A 14,575-nucleotide genomic window follows, 5' to 3' on the forward strand; every position below is an offset into this window, starting at 1 on the left:
AGAGCTCTCCTAGACGATTTCTCTCATTATCTAGGGGGGAAAAAAATTAACTTGTTTTTCCCTTTAGAGTACAGCTGAGCTGAAGGGAAAACTGAAGTATCGCCTTAGATTCTCCAGCTTTGGTTTGGTTGCAGTATTAGTCTCTGAGCCAGGTGTTCACAGCAACAAGAAGGGAGCTTACTTAGAAGAAGTAGGAGACGCGGGTGCTCTGCAAAAGGGCTGATTTTAAAAAGAAAGAAAGAAGGCGGCTGGGGCGGGGCTCTGTCCATCTTTTTTGGATAATTACGTAGGAAAAGTAATTGAGGTGGAAGCCGTGCCCTCGCCTCTAGTCAGGACCTCTGAACCTGAAAGCGCCAGAGCACCATGCCCAAGGATGGACAGGGGTTTCCTACTCTCTTGCCCGCATCACTCGGCGTTTAATTCCGCCAGGCTCCCAGAGGGACGATTTTGGCTACAGTCTAGCGCGCAGTGCAGCCAATAAGAAGCCAGGAATCTCCACCCGTCTGGGATTTCAACCAATCGGCGCCCAGAACTTTAGCTTGCTAGCGGCGTCCCTGTTGTCCGAGAAAGGAGGCAAGCCCCCTTAGAGTTGCCAGCAACGGACATGGCCGCGGCCCCTGGAGGAGGGGACGTGAAGTGAGGAGGGGGCTGGGAGGGAAGAGGACGCGAGCAAGGAAGACAGCCCCCTGGGCCCCGGTAAGTACGAGAAGGCCAGTGGCCCGAAGCAAGGGGAGCAGGGAAGCAAGGGGGCGTGGGGCTCGGCCTTCGACGTCCTCTGGATTCTTGGCCAAGGAGAGAGGAGTCTGGGGTCTGCACCCAGGAAATGGCCTCGGGGGATCTCTTCGAAGGGGGAGTCAAGGGACGGGCTCTTGCCTCCAGCTCCTGGCCATTTCCTTTCCCCAGGTGCTCACACTTGTCCTTGGTCCTGGCTTGGCCCCTTGGGGGTCCCGCGTCAGATCGAAGCCTCCTGCCAACAAAGAACCCTGCCCCAGGTTTGTGGTGGCTGGGCCCTGGCGCAGGGGGGCTTCCAGCGCCGAAGCCCAGTGTATTTACAGGCCTCTGGGGGCCCACACCCCCAGCCCCAGTTCAGACCGTTGTCCCCGCTGCGCGCGCTCTCTGCTGCTGCCCGGGCCCTCGTGCTGACCGCGTCCCGTGTCCAGGTGGATGGAACCGGATGGGGCTAAACCCTGAGCGGCGACGGTGCAGTTTGAGCATGCCCTGCCTTTTTTTTTTTTTTTTTTTTTTTCTTTTCTTTTCTTTCCGTCTTTCCAGAAACGTTTAAAGACTCCTTAGAAGCAACTATAGGAACACAGTACTTGCCATCCTGCAAACCGACTGCTGTGCTGTGCCCTCCTTCCCCTGCCGCACACCCCAGAAGTCCAGTCTCGCAGTCCCTCGCGTGCCACGGCGTGAGCCCCTGCCGGGTGCCCGGTGCCAGATGCCAGGGAAACCTTGCCCTTTCATTGGTGTGGAACCACAGGCTGCACTTTGGCGTGTTCGTTGATTTTGGTCACGTGCTGCTACATCCCACCCTCTCTTCCGAGTTTTTGTGTGGCTCTAGGGAAAAAAAAAAAAAAAAAAAAAAGGAGGAAGCCTTGCACTGAAATCTGTTTCCCTTCAGGCATGTAATTTTAGCTTTGGAGATGTTAGTTTTCTCATGCTTTGTTCACACACTCAGCTTCAGTGACATCCTTCAGTTATTCCCCGGGCACCCTTCGACGACGGAAGTGGGGAAGGAGGAGCTGTAATGTTTTTATTTTACAAATGTGGAGAGAAACTTTTGGGAGGGGCAAAGGGGCGGGGCCGAGGTCACCTGGAGCCAGGACTGGAACTCTGAGGTCCAGATGCTTCAGTTCTTTATCCACTACACCAGTTGTTTCCTAGGCGAGATTGAGAAATCAAGTTCCTTAACTTCTCTGAGCTTCTTGCAGGGTGATTGAGGGCCTTAAACGAGAAAGTATACGGAGGATCTCTATCGATAGGTGTATATATAGCATAGGTACCAGCGCTTACTAGGTTGTTAATACATGTTTGCATTTGTTATTTGTAAGTAACCAACAGGTAGTTCACTGGCGGATTTCTTGCATTAATATTTATTGTGGTCTTTCTATATGGAGCCAAATGATTTCAGTGATTCTCAGTTGAGAGAGCAGGAAGGGATGGAGGCAAAGCATCGTAACCTCTTCCTCCATTTTGGCGGAACTGTTGTGTTATTGTAGTGTTACTGACAGGGATATGTCTCCTATAAGAACAGTGTAGAGGCAGAAAGACGTTGGGAACCACTGCAGAAGAAATACTACTGTGGTATGTCTCTGTGGTAATCTTGGCAAAAGAAGGGCTGATCTTCGTATTCCAACAGGTGGTTTTAATTTTTTTTTTTTTTTTAAGCAATGGCACAGATAAGGCACATCATCTGAAGAGTCAAATGAAAATGGTCCATGGGATAAAAAAGTTTGAAAATCACTCTAAAGATCAGAACACATCAGAATGTAGCCTATTATGAACCCTGGAACAGGGGCAGCGTGTTCAAATAAAATCCACAAATTATCTGCAAGTCTTATATTGGCCGCCCTGTTAGCTTTAACATCCTTGCTCACTGGTTCTTTTTGTTAGAACTTCAAATAGAGAAAGTGGTGGATACCACGGAGCCGCTTCCTTGACCGGGGAGGTGAAGTACAAACCATCCCCTTGATAATCAGCCTCCAAACAATTGAGAGTTAACTGCCCTTGAACTCCCCCCCACCCCCACCCCTACCCTGCCCCTTGTTTGTGGTGACCCGACATCAGAAGATTAGACCGGGAGAGCCAGGGCTGGGCGGTGAGATGGAAGAAAACAGAAAGCCCTTCACAATTCTATTTTGAGAAGTTGCTAGGGAGTGCCAGCTCCAAGTGTTGAGAATCAGCCTTTTGGAAAGCTTAACTCCTGCTGAACTAATGAGAAGTGAAGGTCACAGTACTTTGGTTCTGTCCCACTGCCCTTTCCCTAATGTTGGGCTTGGGAAACAGTGTCTATGAGGAGGGGGAAGGGCGCTAATGTAAATACTACCTAAGCCCAAGGCTTTACTGAACCTTACCTGGTGAGTTGAGTCTGAGCTCTCACAGTAGTGAGTTGGAAAGACACAAAACCTCTAAACCCATTCCTGGTGTTCCGAGTGAGAAAGTCCCAGGTCACGGTTGGCACTTCTCCACTGGTAAATGTGTGTCAATATTTTTTATCTTGTTATAGTGTCAGTGTTGTTTCCTTGAGAGTGTCTTTCTTTACCTAAAAGCTAGGTTCCTTTAAAAATATTGTTTGAACCCTGGTTTCCAAGCCTGCATTTGTCTCTAGTAGCACATTCCAAGCACAAATTCCAAGCCTGCATTTGTCTCTAGTAGTCTCTTAGTGAGCTAAAGGGTAGGTCAAAGCTGTAACAGGAATGTTTTTCTTCCGGAACTGACGCGCCAGCCAGAATGTGTGGTTTGGTGATCAGGGGTTTGTATAGTCATAAGCTTCGCCTGTGGCTGCTGAGACAGTAGTAAACAGTATTGGTCACATGGTGTGGCAAGTAGGGTAAGGGCCAGATTTAAACCCGGCCTGATGCCTGCCTCAAGCTCGGCACATCTCACGCTGATTGCTTTGGGTTTCCCTAGCTCCAAAGACCAAAGTGGTGGGGGAGTCAGGGGTGCCCAAGGGAAGGAGACCCTTCCAGGGCTTACAGCAGCCTTTGGGAAACCAGAAATCTCAGTGTAATTATATGAACCCAGTTGTTTTTTCTTTTTAAATGTTTATTTATTTTTGAGAGAGTGAGCAAGAGAGTAGGGGAGGGGCAGAGAAGGAGGGAGAAGGAGGATCCAAAGTGGGCTGTGTGCTGACAGTAGAGAGCCAGAGAGCCTGATGCAGGGCTTGAACTCGTGAATCTTGAGATCATGACTTGGGCCGAAGGCCGACGCTTAACTGACTGAGCCACCCAGGTGCCCCTGAACCCAGTTTTATTAATTTCAGGATCCTTTTGAAAAAGAAATTCATGATAGCAATATTCCTTAGTAGGGAGGTGAACAGAAAAATATTGGGAAGTACTTGGAAAAGATATATACTGGAGAGAAAATCAAAGATGTGTTTAAAAGAGCATAAATATCCCTGAAGTTGACATGGAACTCAAAAGGGGGAGTATTGCTTAGTAACATAAGCCAGATCTAATTGCAAAATCAGAATCAGAAGTTGGTGGGTTTTTTTTTATTGTGATAAAATCGATCATTTTCTTTTTTATTTTTTTTAATGTTTATTTTTGAGAGACAGTGCACGTGCACACGTGCACACACATGCATGATTGGGGGAGAGGCAGACAGGGAGAGAGAGAATCCCAAGCAGGCTCTGCGAGGGAACTTGAACCTGATATGGGACTTGAACCTGATATGGGACTTGAACCTGAGGCAAAATCAAGAGTTGGATGCTTGGGGCGCCTGGGTGGCTCACTCAGGCGTCTGACTTCAGCTCAGGTTATGATCTCGTGGTCCATGAGTTTGAGCCCCACATCGGGCTCTGTGCTGACAGCTTGGACCCTGGATCCTGCCTCAGATTCTGCGTCTCCCTCTCTCTCTGCCCTTCCCCTGCTTGTGCTCTGTCTCTGTCTCTCTCTCTCAAAAATAAATAAACATTAAAAAAAATTTTTTTTAAAAAGAGGAAAGAAATCTAAACCAAAGTCACAAAGATTTTCTTGTATGTACTTTTAGAAATTTTATATTTTTACATTTAGGTGTAGGATCCATTTTTAGTTAGTTTTTGTATATAGTGCAAGCTGTATTTCCAAGTCCTTTTTTTTATCTCAATGTTCAATTTTTCCAGTATAGTCTGTTGAAAAGACTTTTCTCCACTGAATTGCCTTTGCAGCCTTCTCAAAAATCAATTGACCAAATATATCTGGATCTATTTCTGGATTCTCTATTACCAGGCCAATACCACACTGCCTTGATTGCTGTGGCTTTACAAACCTTGAAGTTGGATGGTGAAAGCCTTCCAAACTTTGTTCTTTTGCGGTAGTCTAATGTGAATGTCTCTTATTACAAGTGGAACTGAGCATCTTTTCATATGTAGAAGCTGCTGGATTTCTTGATCTCTCAGGGTTAGAAGACATTATAAAAGGTTATTCCTTTCTTATTTGCTCCCTGATGTATTTATTATCTCCATAATTTCCCAGCCTCTGCTTGGATCCTTCCGGTGCTGGGGAGCTCGTTGCCTTTCAGGGCAGCCTGTTCCATTTTTTTATACAGTTCTAATTTTGTAAAAGATACCACTCATGTTGAGTCCCAGTCTGTCCCCCCTGGAGTAAGTCTGGCCCTCCATTCATGTGGCAGCCATTGTGTCCTTCTAGACGGCTCTTGCCAAGTGGCTAATCCTTTCCAGCATTTCTCATATCAGAATTTCCTCAACCTTTCTGCTGCTGTCAGAAAGCTCCCCACTTTTGTCAGTGTGCGTGATGGGCAAATGAACAAAATATTCCAGGTGTGCTCCGATAGGTACAAAAATCAGACTTACCTCTCTGTTTTTGGGGGATGTGGCATGTTGATTAATTAACATGTCTGTTAATGCAGCCTAACTGGAATGAGCTTGGGGTGGCCGTGTCACCTGTATTGAAATTGCACTTAATTAAGCCACTTAGAGTAGTTTTACACAATAGTTTTTGATGTTTAGTTATTTTTGAGAGAGAGAGGGGGCGGGGGTGGGGGAGGGAGGACAGAGGATCCGAATCAGGCTCCAAGCTATGAGCACAGAGCCTGATGCAGGGCTCAAACTCATGAACTGTGAGATCATGACCTGAGCTGAAATCAGTAGCCGGCCATTTAATCGACTGAGCCACCCACGCGCCCCTATACAATAGTTTTTGAACCTCAGCGTAGGACATAATATCGAATCTATTATAGTTAAATTGAATCTGTTAGGTGCAGCCTGTTGACATCTTCTTGGATCTTGACTTTTATCTTGTTTCCAGATTTATGCTATCTGAGATTAGCACACCATCTGTTTTCTCACCCAAGTCATTGATAAAAATATTGATTAGGATGCCACCAAGGAGAGAACCCTGAGGCTTGTTATTAAAAACCTCCTTCCAGCTGAACATCAATCCATCAGTTAGTACCCTTTGGGCACAGCTATTCAGCTGAATACAAGTCCCCCGCATTGGTTTTCTGGGTGTTGGGTATGGCTAGAGTATAAGCAGAGCTAATGAAGATTGTATTGGAAGGGATTAGAAGGACAGCCAACTCCTCAGCTCGCCCTCCGCCTGAACCTTGGGCATCCACTTAGCTCTTTTGGATGCCGGATCTGAACTTGGCACCAGGAAGCATCCGTCCCTTTGTTTCCATGGCTACTATGCTGCCTTTGTCTAGATACTCGTCATGGCAAACCAAAATTACTGTAATTTTCGTCTACCTCTTCTGCCTGTAATTTCTTTCCCTTCCCCCTCTGATCCGTTCTCTACCCTCTTAAAATACTGGGACCTGCTCAGAAGCCTTCAGCGACTCCCCAGGGTCACTTTGTTTTGGCCTTCAAGCACCTATGCATTTCAGCTCCTGATTCCCCTCTCTATGTGGCCTTTCATTTCTTCTCTCTTACTTAGGTCTTCTGCTCTAATCGAACAGATCAGATCACCGTCTTTCAAAAAGGCTCTGTCCACTTCTTCCTTGGTGCCTTTGTTGAGACTCCTTGTTCTCCCTCTTCTCACCCTTAAGCTTTCCTGAGTGCACCACTTGGGTCTTGGCTTCTTCCAGGAAGGGATCCCTGGCCCCGCCAGACCCCATTTGCAATTCTCATTTGGTATTTCAATGCCAGTGTGAATATTTAGTTATGTTTTCTCATAATATTCAAAACCTGGCTATAGTAGAAATCCCTCTATGGAAGGGACCATATCTTAGACTTTTGTCAAAGCAGGACCATTCCGTACGCTTAGTAAATATATACAGTTATTATGTGCAGTAGGCACTTGATAAATGTTCACTTCCCTCATCAACCCTTCTCTTTTATATCCACCATATCTTTTGTGTGCTAGGCATTTTAGAGCTTGGTAGAGCTGATTAGTTGGATCTCAGATCCCACCTTACTTTTTAGAAATGAACTCTACTGACGCAATATTTCCACAAGATAGGATGCACCTATTTATGTAGTTCAAAGAATTTTTTTTTTTAATTTTTTTTTCAACGTTTTTACTTATTTTTGGGACAGAGAGAGACAGAGCATGAACGGGGGAGGGTCAGAGAGAGAGGGAGACACAGAATCGGAAACAGGCTCCAGGCTCTGAGCCATCAGCCCAGAGCCTGACGTGGGGCTCGAACTCACGGACCGCGAGATCGTGATCTGGCTGAAGTCGGACGCTTAACCGACTGCGCCACCCAGGCGCCCCTGTAGTTCAAAGAATTTTGACAAAACTATACACCCTCGTAACTGCCACCCACAATCAAGATATTGAACAAAAGACCCCTGTGCCCTTTGCAGTCTTTCCCTCCCCATGACCCTAGGCAACCCCTTCCCTGCTTATTGTCACCATAGATTAATTTCACCTGTTCTCAATTTTATATAATGGGATCATATGCTATGTGCTCTTTTGTGCTTCTTTCACTCAGCAAGTGTTTTTGAGATTCAGCCACATTGTTGTATGTATCAGTCACTCCTCTGTTTGGTCACTCCTTCTGGGCAGAATTCCATTGTATGGATATACCACAGTTCATTCACATGTGAACAGACATTTGGGTTGTTTCCAGTTCTTGGCTATTTTGAATAAAGATGCTATGAACATTTGTATACAGTTCTTTTTGAAGAAGTATGTTTTCATTACTAAGATATATAGTGAATGTATACTTAACTTTCTTAGAAACTGCCAAAATGTTTTCCAGAGTGATTGTACCATGTTACATTCCCATCAACAATTTATGGGTTCATATCCTCACCAACACTAAATATTGTCAGTCTTTTTCATTTTAGGCATTCCAATAGGGTATGTATGGGTATTAATATTGATAAACATGAATATATTAATATAAATTTTAGCATTTAATTATTTAAACATTAAATGTTAATATTGAGTCTTCCAATCTATGAACATGGTCTCTCTCTCCATTTATTTAGGTCTTTATTTCTCTCAATAGTGTATAGGCCATATATAATAATTTTTAATGTTTATTTATTTATTTTTGAGAGAGAGAGAGAGAGAACAAGCAGGGGAGGGGCAGAGAGAGAGGGAGACAGAATCTGAAGGAGGCTTCAGGCTCCAAGCTGTCAACACAGAGTCCGATGTGGGGCTCAAATCCACAAACTGTGAGATCATGACCTGAGCCGAAGTTGGATGCTTAATTGACTGAGCCAACCAGGGACCCCTTACATATATATTTTAAAAAGTCATCCCTAAGTATTTTTGTGGGGGTTTTTTTTGGTGCTATTGTAAGTGATATTGAAAGTGTCCTATTTTTCTATATTTCATTATAGCACGTACAAATTTAATTTATATTTGTATTTTGTATTTTGACCTGTATCTTGTAACCTTGCACACTTATATGTTCTATTCCTTAGAATTTTTTCATATATTATCTAGCCTTCTGCAAATAAAGACAGTTTCACATATTTCTTTACAATCTTTATGCCTTTCATTTCTTTTCCTTTTTTTTTTTTTTTTTTTTAAGTGAGCTCTAGGCCCAGTGTGGGGCTTGAACTCATGACTCCGAGATCAAGAGTTGTATGCTCTACTGACTGAGCCAGCCAGGCACCCCTGTTCTCCTTACTTCTGAGTCTTTATTCTTTATCTAGGTGGCACTTTGTTCATATTTCTTCTTTCTTGGTGATAGTAATGGCAAGTATTTATTAACACCTACCATATGCTAAATACTGTACTAGACCCTTTGCATATAATATTTTATGTAATTCTTGTTCCTTCTTTGTGAAAGAGGCATCATTCTATGAACAAGGACCCTGAGGCTCAGAGAGACAAGTAATTTGCCAAGGTGATTTGGCAGTTGATACATGTTGGAGCCAGGATTTGAACCAGGGGTATTTTGCTTTGAAGCCTGTGCTTTCTTTCACATTGGACGAGGGGTAGAACTGGCCCTGTAAGGATCTAGCTGCTGGTTTCAGATCAGGCAGTTGAGGACCATTCTTTCCCAGAATCCCATGTATGGAATGATGGGAAAACAGAGACTCTTAGAAAAATGTCCTGCTCCTGGCTGCCCTCTCTGAACACTGTGGTTCCAGCTGGCCGCAAAGTTATTTCACTCTCGTCGTGTTGGCAGAAGGAGTTAAGCACAATCCCCATCTGGCTTCTGGTGCCTTGTTCTGTGTGGCAACTACCTCATCCAGCCCCTGCTGGGATGGGGCGTATGGGGAGCTTGCTCTGTACGCTGTACTTGTAAACATGGCCTGGGCTGCGTGACTCAGAGCGGCCTTGGGGAGACGTGGATTCAGCCGCTCAGGATCCCATTTCAGTTGGCTGCCAAGGACCAAATGTCACTGCACTGCGAGGCCACTTCCAGTGTCACTGTCTGTCTCTGACCCTCGGGGGCTGGCTCACTCCGCTCTGAAAGCCTCGGCTGCAAAGGCAGGCGTAGGGAGAGGCGTGGAAGCACAGACGCATGAGGTCAGCCCTGGTGCTGCCATGAGAGGAATCACACGGGGTCCTAGAGTGGAGTGGGTGACTGCAGAGCCTAGGCCTCCTGGCTGGGGTCCCCTGGACACAGCTTTTTTTGTTGTTTCTAGACAGCTCTTTTATGGATCATTTCTCCCGGGCTTCTGACCAGCTCCTCTTAACAAGGCTTTGCTACAGGCCCCAGAAAGAACTGCCCTAGTCAGCAGGTTGGTGCTTACTCCACAAGGAGTCACTGGGCACCAGACCAGATTACTCAGTGGCACCCTACCCAAACACTCCCTGGTCTGAAACCTTTACAGTGTGCCGGCTGCCAGGATGGATGGGTGACAGTCAGGGGCTGTGTGGGGAGGTAGGGCTAGTCTTCATTTTCCAGATTGTCGTCGAGATCGGATCACCCGTCCTGGTAGGTGTGTGCCCGGGTGCCCGTTGAGCGCTGCCCTATCAGCAAAGCACACGAGAGGTTCGGCTACGTGACACGTGGGCACGTGTGTGTGGACACGTGTGTGGGCATGTATGTGCGGGCATACATGTACGTGGGGGGGGCGTGTTTGTGGGCATGTGGGGGGGTTCCAGTTACCTTAATGCTCACTTTTATTTATTTATTTGTTAAAAAAATTTTTTTTATTTTAAATCTTAAGTAGGTTCCATGCCCAATGTGGGGCTTGAACTCACGACCCTGATATCAGCAGTTGCATGCTCTACTGACTGAGCCAGCCAGGCGCCCCCTAACTTTTATTTATTCTTAAAATGAATGAATGAATGACTTTCCCTGATCTTTTTTTTTTTTTTTTTAAGTGTTTATTTATTTAAGTAATCTCTACACCCAACGTGCGGCTCAAATTCAAAACTGAGCCAGCCGGGTATCCCTAATCTTTACTTTCTAAAAAGCTGAGAAATCAACGTTTTTCCTGCTTGCCGGAAGTCTGTGAGTTAGAGTACATGCGGAGCAAAACATAGTGTGCCTCCGAAAATGAGGGCTCACAGAGGGGACACTTCACCCCTCCGGCGTGGCCTGGGCAGGACCGGCCGGGCTCTGGTGCCCAGGGGTCAAGTCTTCCCCATGTAGTGCTCTGTTGTATGAACGACACCATCGTGTTTCTCAGTAGCTGCTTGTTCAACAACCGGGACTCACGGGATCTCTTCCGTCTTTCTCCCCAGATGCCGTGACTGTGACAGAGTCACTGGGCCTTGTACATGCTGGGGAGGAGCCTTCCTTTTGGGGGTGATCACATTCATCTGGGCATGCCTGCAGTACTCTGGGCCCATGGATCTGAAGGAGAAGCACGTGGTAGGCCATGCTCGGTTCCCTTATGGGTATTGTCTGTGTGCCTCTGTTGGACTCTCCCTACTTGTGTTTGCCTGGGGGGTCCTCACTGGGGGAGGCTTTAAGCCAAAAGTGACAGGGGGTGTGTGGCTCTGAGGATTGGGGTACGGGATGGTGACCCCCCCTGAGAGGGTGCTGTCGCTGGGCTGGGGAGCGCTCCGGGAGCCGGGAGCACAGGACAAGGGGTCGACCAGTTAGCGCAGCGGCATGGGAGCAGGTTTCTGATTTGGGTTGGCACCAAGCCAGTCTTCCACTTCTTGCCCAGGGGTGTGTAATTTCGTTGGCTTGCTCTTTGTAGGGCTCTGCCCCAACCTGCTGAGCCATGTTGAGTACTGTTGGGCACCCTCTCTGTGGTTAGAGAAGAGCTCCCCAGTCAGACTCCAAACACAGCTGCGTAACCAGCTGGAGGTGAGAGCCAGGAGGCCCAGGCATCTGCGAGGTCGGCCCCCCCCCTTCCTCCTCATTGCCTGACGCAGGTACACCTCCCAGCCTCCAGGTACACTGCCTCCTCCTGGCATCGGTCTGCCGTCAATCAGAGTATCCCTCTCCCGTGACGGAGACCACCCTGGCAGAGGTCCTTCCGTCTCTTGCCTGGACTTCTGCCACAGCTTCCCACGGGTCCCTCTGTCTCTGATCTCCTTCCTCCACTTGCTGTCAGACGAAGGTATCCAGAATGCAGAGATGGCCTTTTGTCCCCTCTGCTTAAAAGTCACCAGTGGGTCCACACCACCTGCTGAAACCTTGGGTGTGGTGGGCAGAGCCCTCCGTAATCCACTGCTGCCTGTTGGCCCAGTGTCCCTAGCCTCCCCCGCCGTGGTCTTTAGCACTAGTAATTCTGAATGCTTCAGAGTTTGGGCACACCGTCCATGTTTAAGCTCCTATTTTTTTTTTTTCCTGACAAACTCCTGCTATTCTTTCTTCAAGAGCCATCACCTTCTCCTGATAAGTCCTCCCTCCCCTCCAGAGGACCCTCTTTCCAGCAGTCATAGTCCCTCCGCCACTGTGCCCACCACACGGTATTGAAACAATCTGTCTGTCCCACTTGATCCCAGTGTCCCTGGCTCCTAGCGTAGAGCCTGGCATGCAGCAAAGGCTTAGGAAATATTTATCAGCTTGAACTTATGGATAATGATCTTCCTGCCAAAGAGATCTTGGAAGGTCTGGAGAGGGAGCTGTGGGTCTGCACGCTGGGTCCCTGGTGGAGCCTGGCTGACTGCTGGCTCGTTCAGCTCCAGGCTTCACATGCCTCTGGGCCAGCTGTGGAAGAGCTTGTAGGCCTGAACTTGAAGCAGGTATGTTCAGCGTCCTGTTCACAGATACCTCTGGCTGCTCTCCAGGGGTCCATCCTAGTAGGACTGGCACAGAGGGAAAGCTACTAGCCTGGCTGCAAGGCTGCTGTATACAGCTGTAAGAGCTGTGCACTGTTCAATTCCAGGGAGCACCCCCTTGAAGCTTTGATATTGTGTGATGTGGTGGCCTGCCTGGGTGAGGCTGAGTGTCTCAAAACAGAGGACGGTGTTGTCCTCTGGTTCCAGCGTGTTGCTGAAACACCAGGTTTCTAGTGAGTTGGGGAAATAAAGTTCTGTGATCCAGCCAGCGGGCTGGCTTCTCTCTCGAGCCTGAGTAAGAACAGTTGAGAGCCCAAGATGGTTAGGTCTCAGGGGTCATTTTTCCTAGAGAATTTTTCTTTATTCTCGTCTTTGTCCTTCTGGAGAGATGAGTCCTGTCCTAGAAACATCATCAGCTGCATTCATGGAACCCTTCCTTTGGGTTGGTGGAGCTCTAGGCCGTGGGGAGGTAGCCCCTGGCTTGGAGACACTTACAGTCCAGCTGAGGAACTGACAGTACAAGCAGTTAAGAAATAGAACTAGACACGGTTTCTACCGGAGGCGCCTCCTCGTGAGTTGTATACGTGGGCTTGTAAAGTTCACCCCGGGTGGCCTCCAAGAGTCAGGGCTTCTCGGAGGCATGGGAACAAAGAGAGCTGGATGGCAGAGGTTGATGGAAAGGGCCCGTCGTCCCCTGGCTGTAGCCCAGGATCAGCTTGGCTGTTGCCGGTTGATTTTTTTCTCCCCCCGCTCCCCTTCATGACCTACTGGTCCTCATTGTCCCCGTCAGAACCTTATCTCCTCGTTCCGGGTCCGCTGTGGAGGAGGTGCTGTGGCAGTGAGCGCCTGGGCTTCTGTTTCTTGGGTGCAGCAATCCCTTTTCACTTGCTGAGGCTGGCAGTGTGGCAGGGGCGGGGTGGGAGAGGGCCTCATTGGGGTCCCGCTGAGCCGCTGGCTTAGACCCTATGAAGCTGTTCTTTCCAGGGCCCATCGCACAGCAGGGAGAGTGCTTGCTTAGTTGTGGTGCCCACAGAGCAGGGCCCTGGCAGAAAGCAGAAAGGGAAAGTGTCTCCTGGGAGCAGGGGACAGGGGGATGCCAGTCTCTTCCTGGCGGTTTGCTAAGGCTACAGCCCACTGCACTGCTGCCTCCTCCACCCCCTGGCCTGCACCTCGCGGAGGCTTCCCGCCCTTAACCTCTGGACTGCCTGGCCCCTCCTTTTCTGCTCCTGTTCAGATCTGGATTTGGCAGAGGAGGGAGGGCTGGGAGAGGGCTGCGCTGGGTGGGGGGAGGAGAGAGGCGGACTTGAACTCAGCCGAGGCTCTCTCTTCCCCTCCCTGCAGCTGGAGATGGTGGAGATGGTGTTGTTGGTGTTGTCTAGGAAACAGGGCCCTGGAGAAAAGTGTTCAGGCTCTCTAGTTATTGGACCTGTTGGGCTGCTTCCTCTCCCTTGGGGTTTTACAGCCCCTTCCTAAAGGTGGTCTGGACGCAGGCTGAGAAATTTGCGGTCCACTCCCAAGGCCTTTTGAGGGTCTGCGCTGAGAGCTGCCCGTGTGTCAAATTCGGGGTCCCAGTGCTCGTGGAGCCCCAGGTCACTGGCTGGGAGATGAGGGCCCATGTCCGCAGGGGTCTCCTGTCCCAGAAGCTCTTTGGCAGGTATGTCTAAATGTGACTGCGTGATTATCAGCTGCTGGCCCATCTCTGCTGTTGGGGTTCCTCGCCCCATCCTGGTGGGAAGCTGTTAGGTCTTAGGTATTGGAATCCTCAGAAGCCCTTCCTGTCTGCTGGCTCCTCCCCCTTCAGCTGGATTCTTCCACTGGATTCTTCCGCCTGATTCCGGGCCCCCTGCTCTGCCTCTTAGAAGCCACTGCTCCAGGCTTCTCAATGGCCTGTCCTTCCCCTCCACACGGATGTGCTGCTATTAATAACTGGCAAGTCCCCCCTCCCCTCCTTCCTGCAGCTAGAACTGTGGGAAGAGCTGTTGCTGGCGTGGCTCCGTTCGGGGAGTCTCTGAGTGATTTGGGGGAGCTCTCATGGATGGCGGGCGCCCACCTTGCCCAGTGAGTTGGGGGCCAAGGAGAGGTGGTCTGGGGAGAGAGTCCAGGTACCCCTGGGTGCCACGGTTGCCCCCAGGTTCCAGCAGCCACCTCCTGCACGGCCTCTCCTCCCCATGCATGCACAGCCCCTTGACCGCGGGTGCCCCTCCACTCACCCCTCGGTGGCCTCTGATGAATGGACCGAGCTCCTGGGCATCTGGCAGAGCATCTACAAACTTTCTCCTCTCAGCCCGGCTCCTCCCTCCCCCCTGCTCGCCTCTCCCTCC

The 14,575-nt window shown here is 48.9% G+C and overlaps 1 protein-coding gene across 4 annotated transcripts in view; it reads left to right on the forward strand.

Annotated features, from left to right (window-relative positions):
* The first annotated feature begins 552 nt into the window (after positions 1–552).
* TMEM94 (transmembrane protein 94) overlaps positions 553–14,575 on the forward strand; it is a 33,896-nt gene continuing 19,873 nt past the window's right edge. For 2 of the 4 annotated variants that reach the window (XM_047832045.1, XM_047832048.1), the window contains exons 1-3: positions 566–696; positions 904–992; positions 10,761–10,890. In XM_047832045.1, coding sequence (XP_047688001.1) covers positions 10,867–10,890 — 24 coding nt within the window. In that variant the 5' untranslated portion in view covers positions 566–696; positions 904–992; positions 10,761–10,866. Of the gene's footprint in view, positions 697–903; positions 993–9,712; positions 9,809–10,760; positions 10,891–14,575 lie in introns of all 4 variants that reach the window. The other 2 variants (XM_047832047.1, XM_047832046.1) reach the window with 2 other exon arrangements.

The sequence above is a fragment of the Prionailurus viverrinus genome, chromosome E1 (genome assembly GCF_022837055.1).
Source record: "Prionailurus viverrinus isolate Anna chromosome E1, UM_Priviv_1.0, whole genome shotgun sequence".
In the NCBI taxonomy this organism is placed as follows: Eukaryota; Metazoa; Chordata; class Mammalia; order Carnivora; family Felidae; genus Prionailurus; species Prionailurus viverrinus.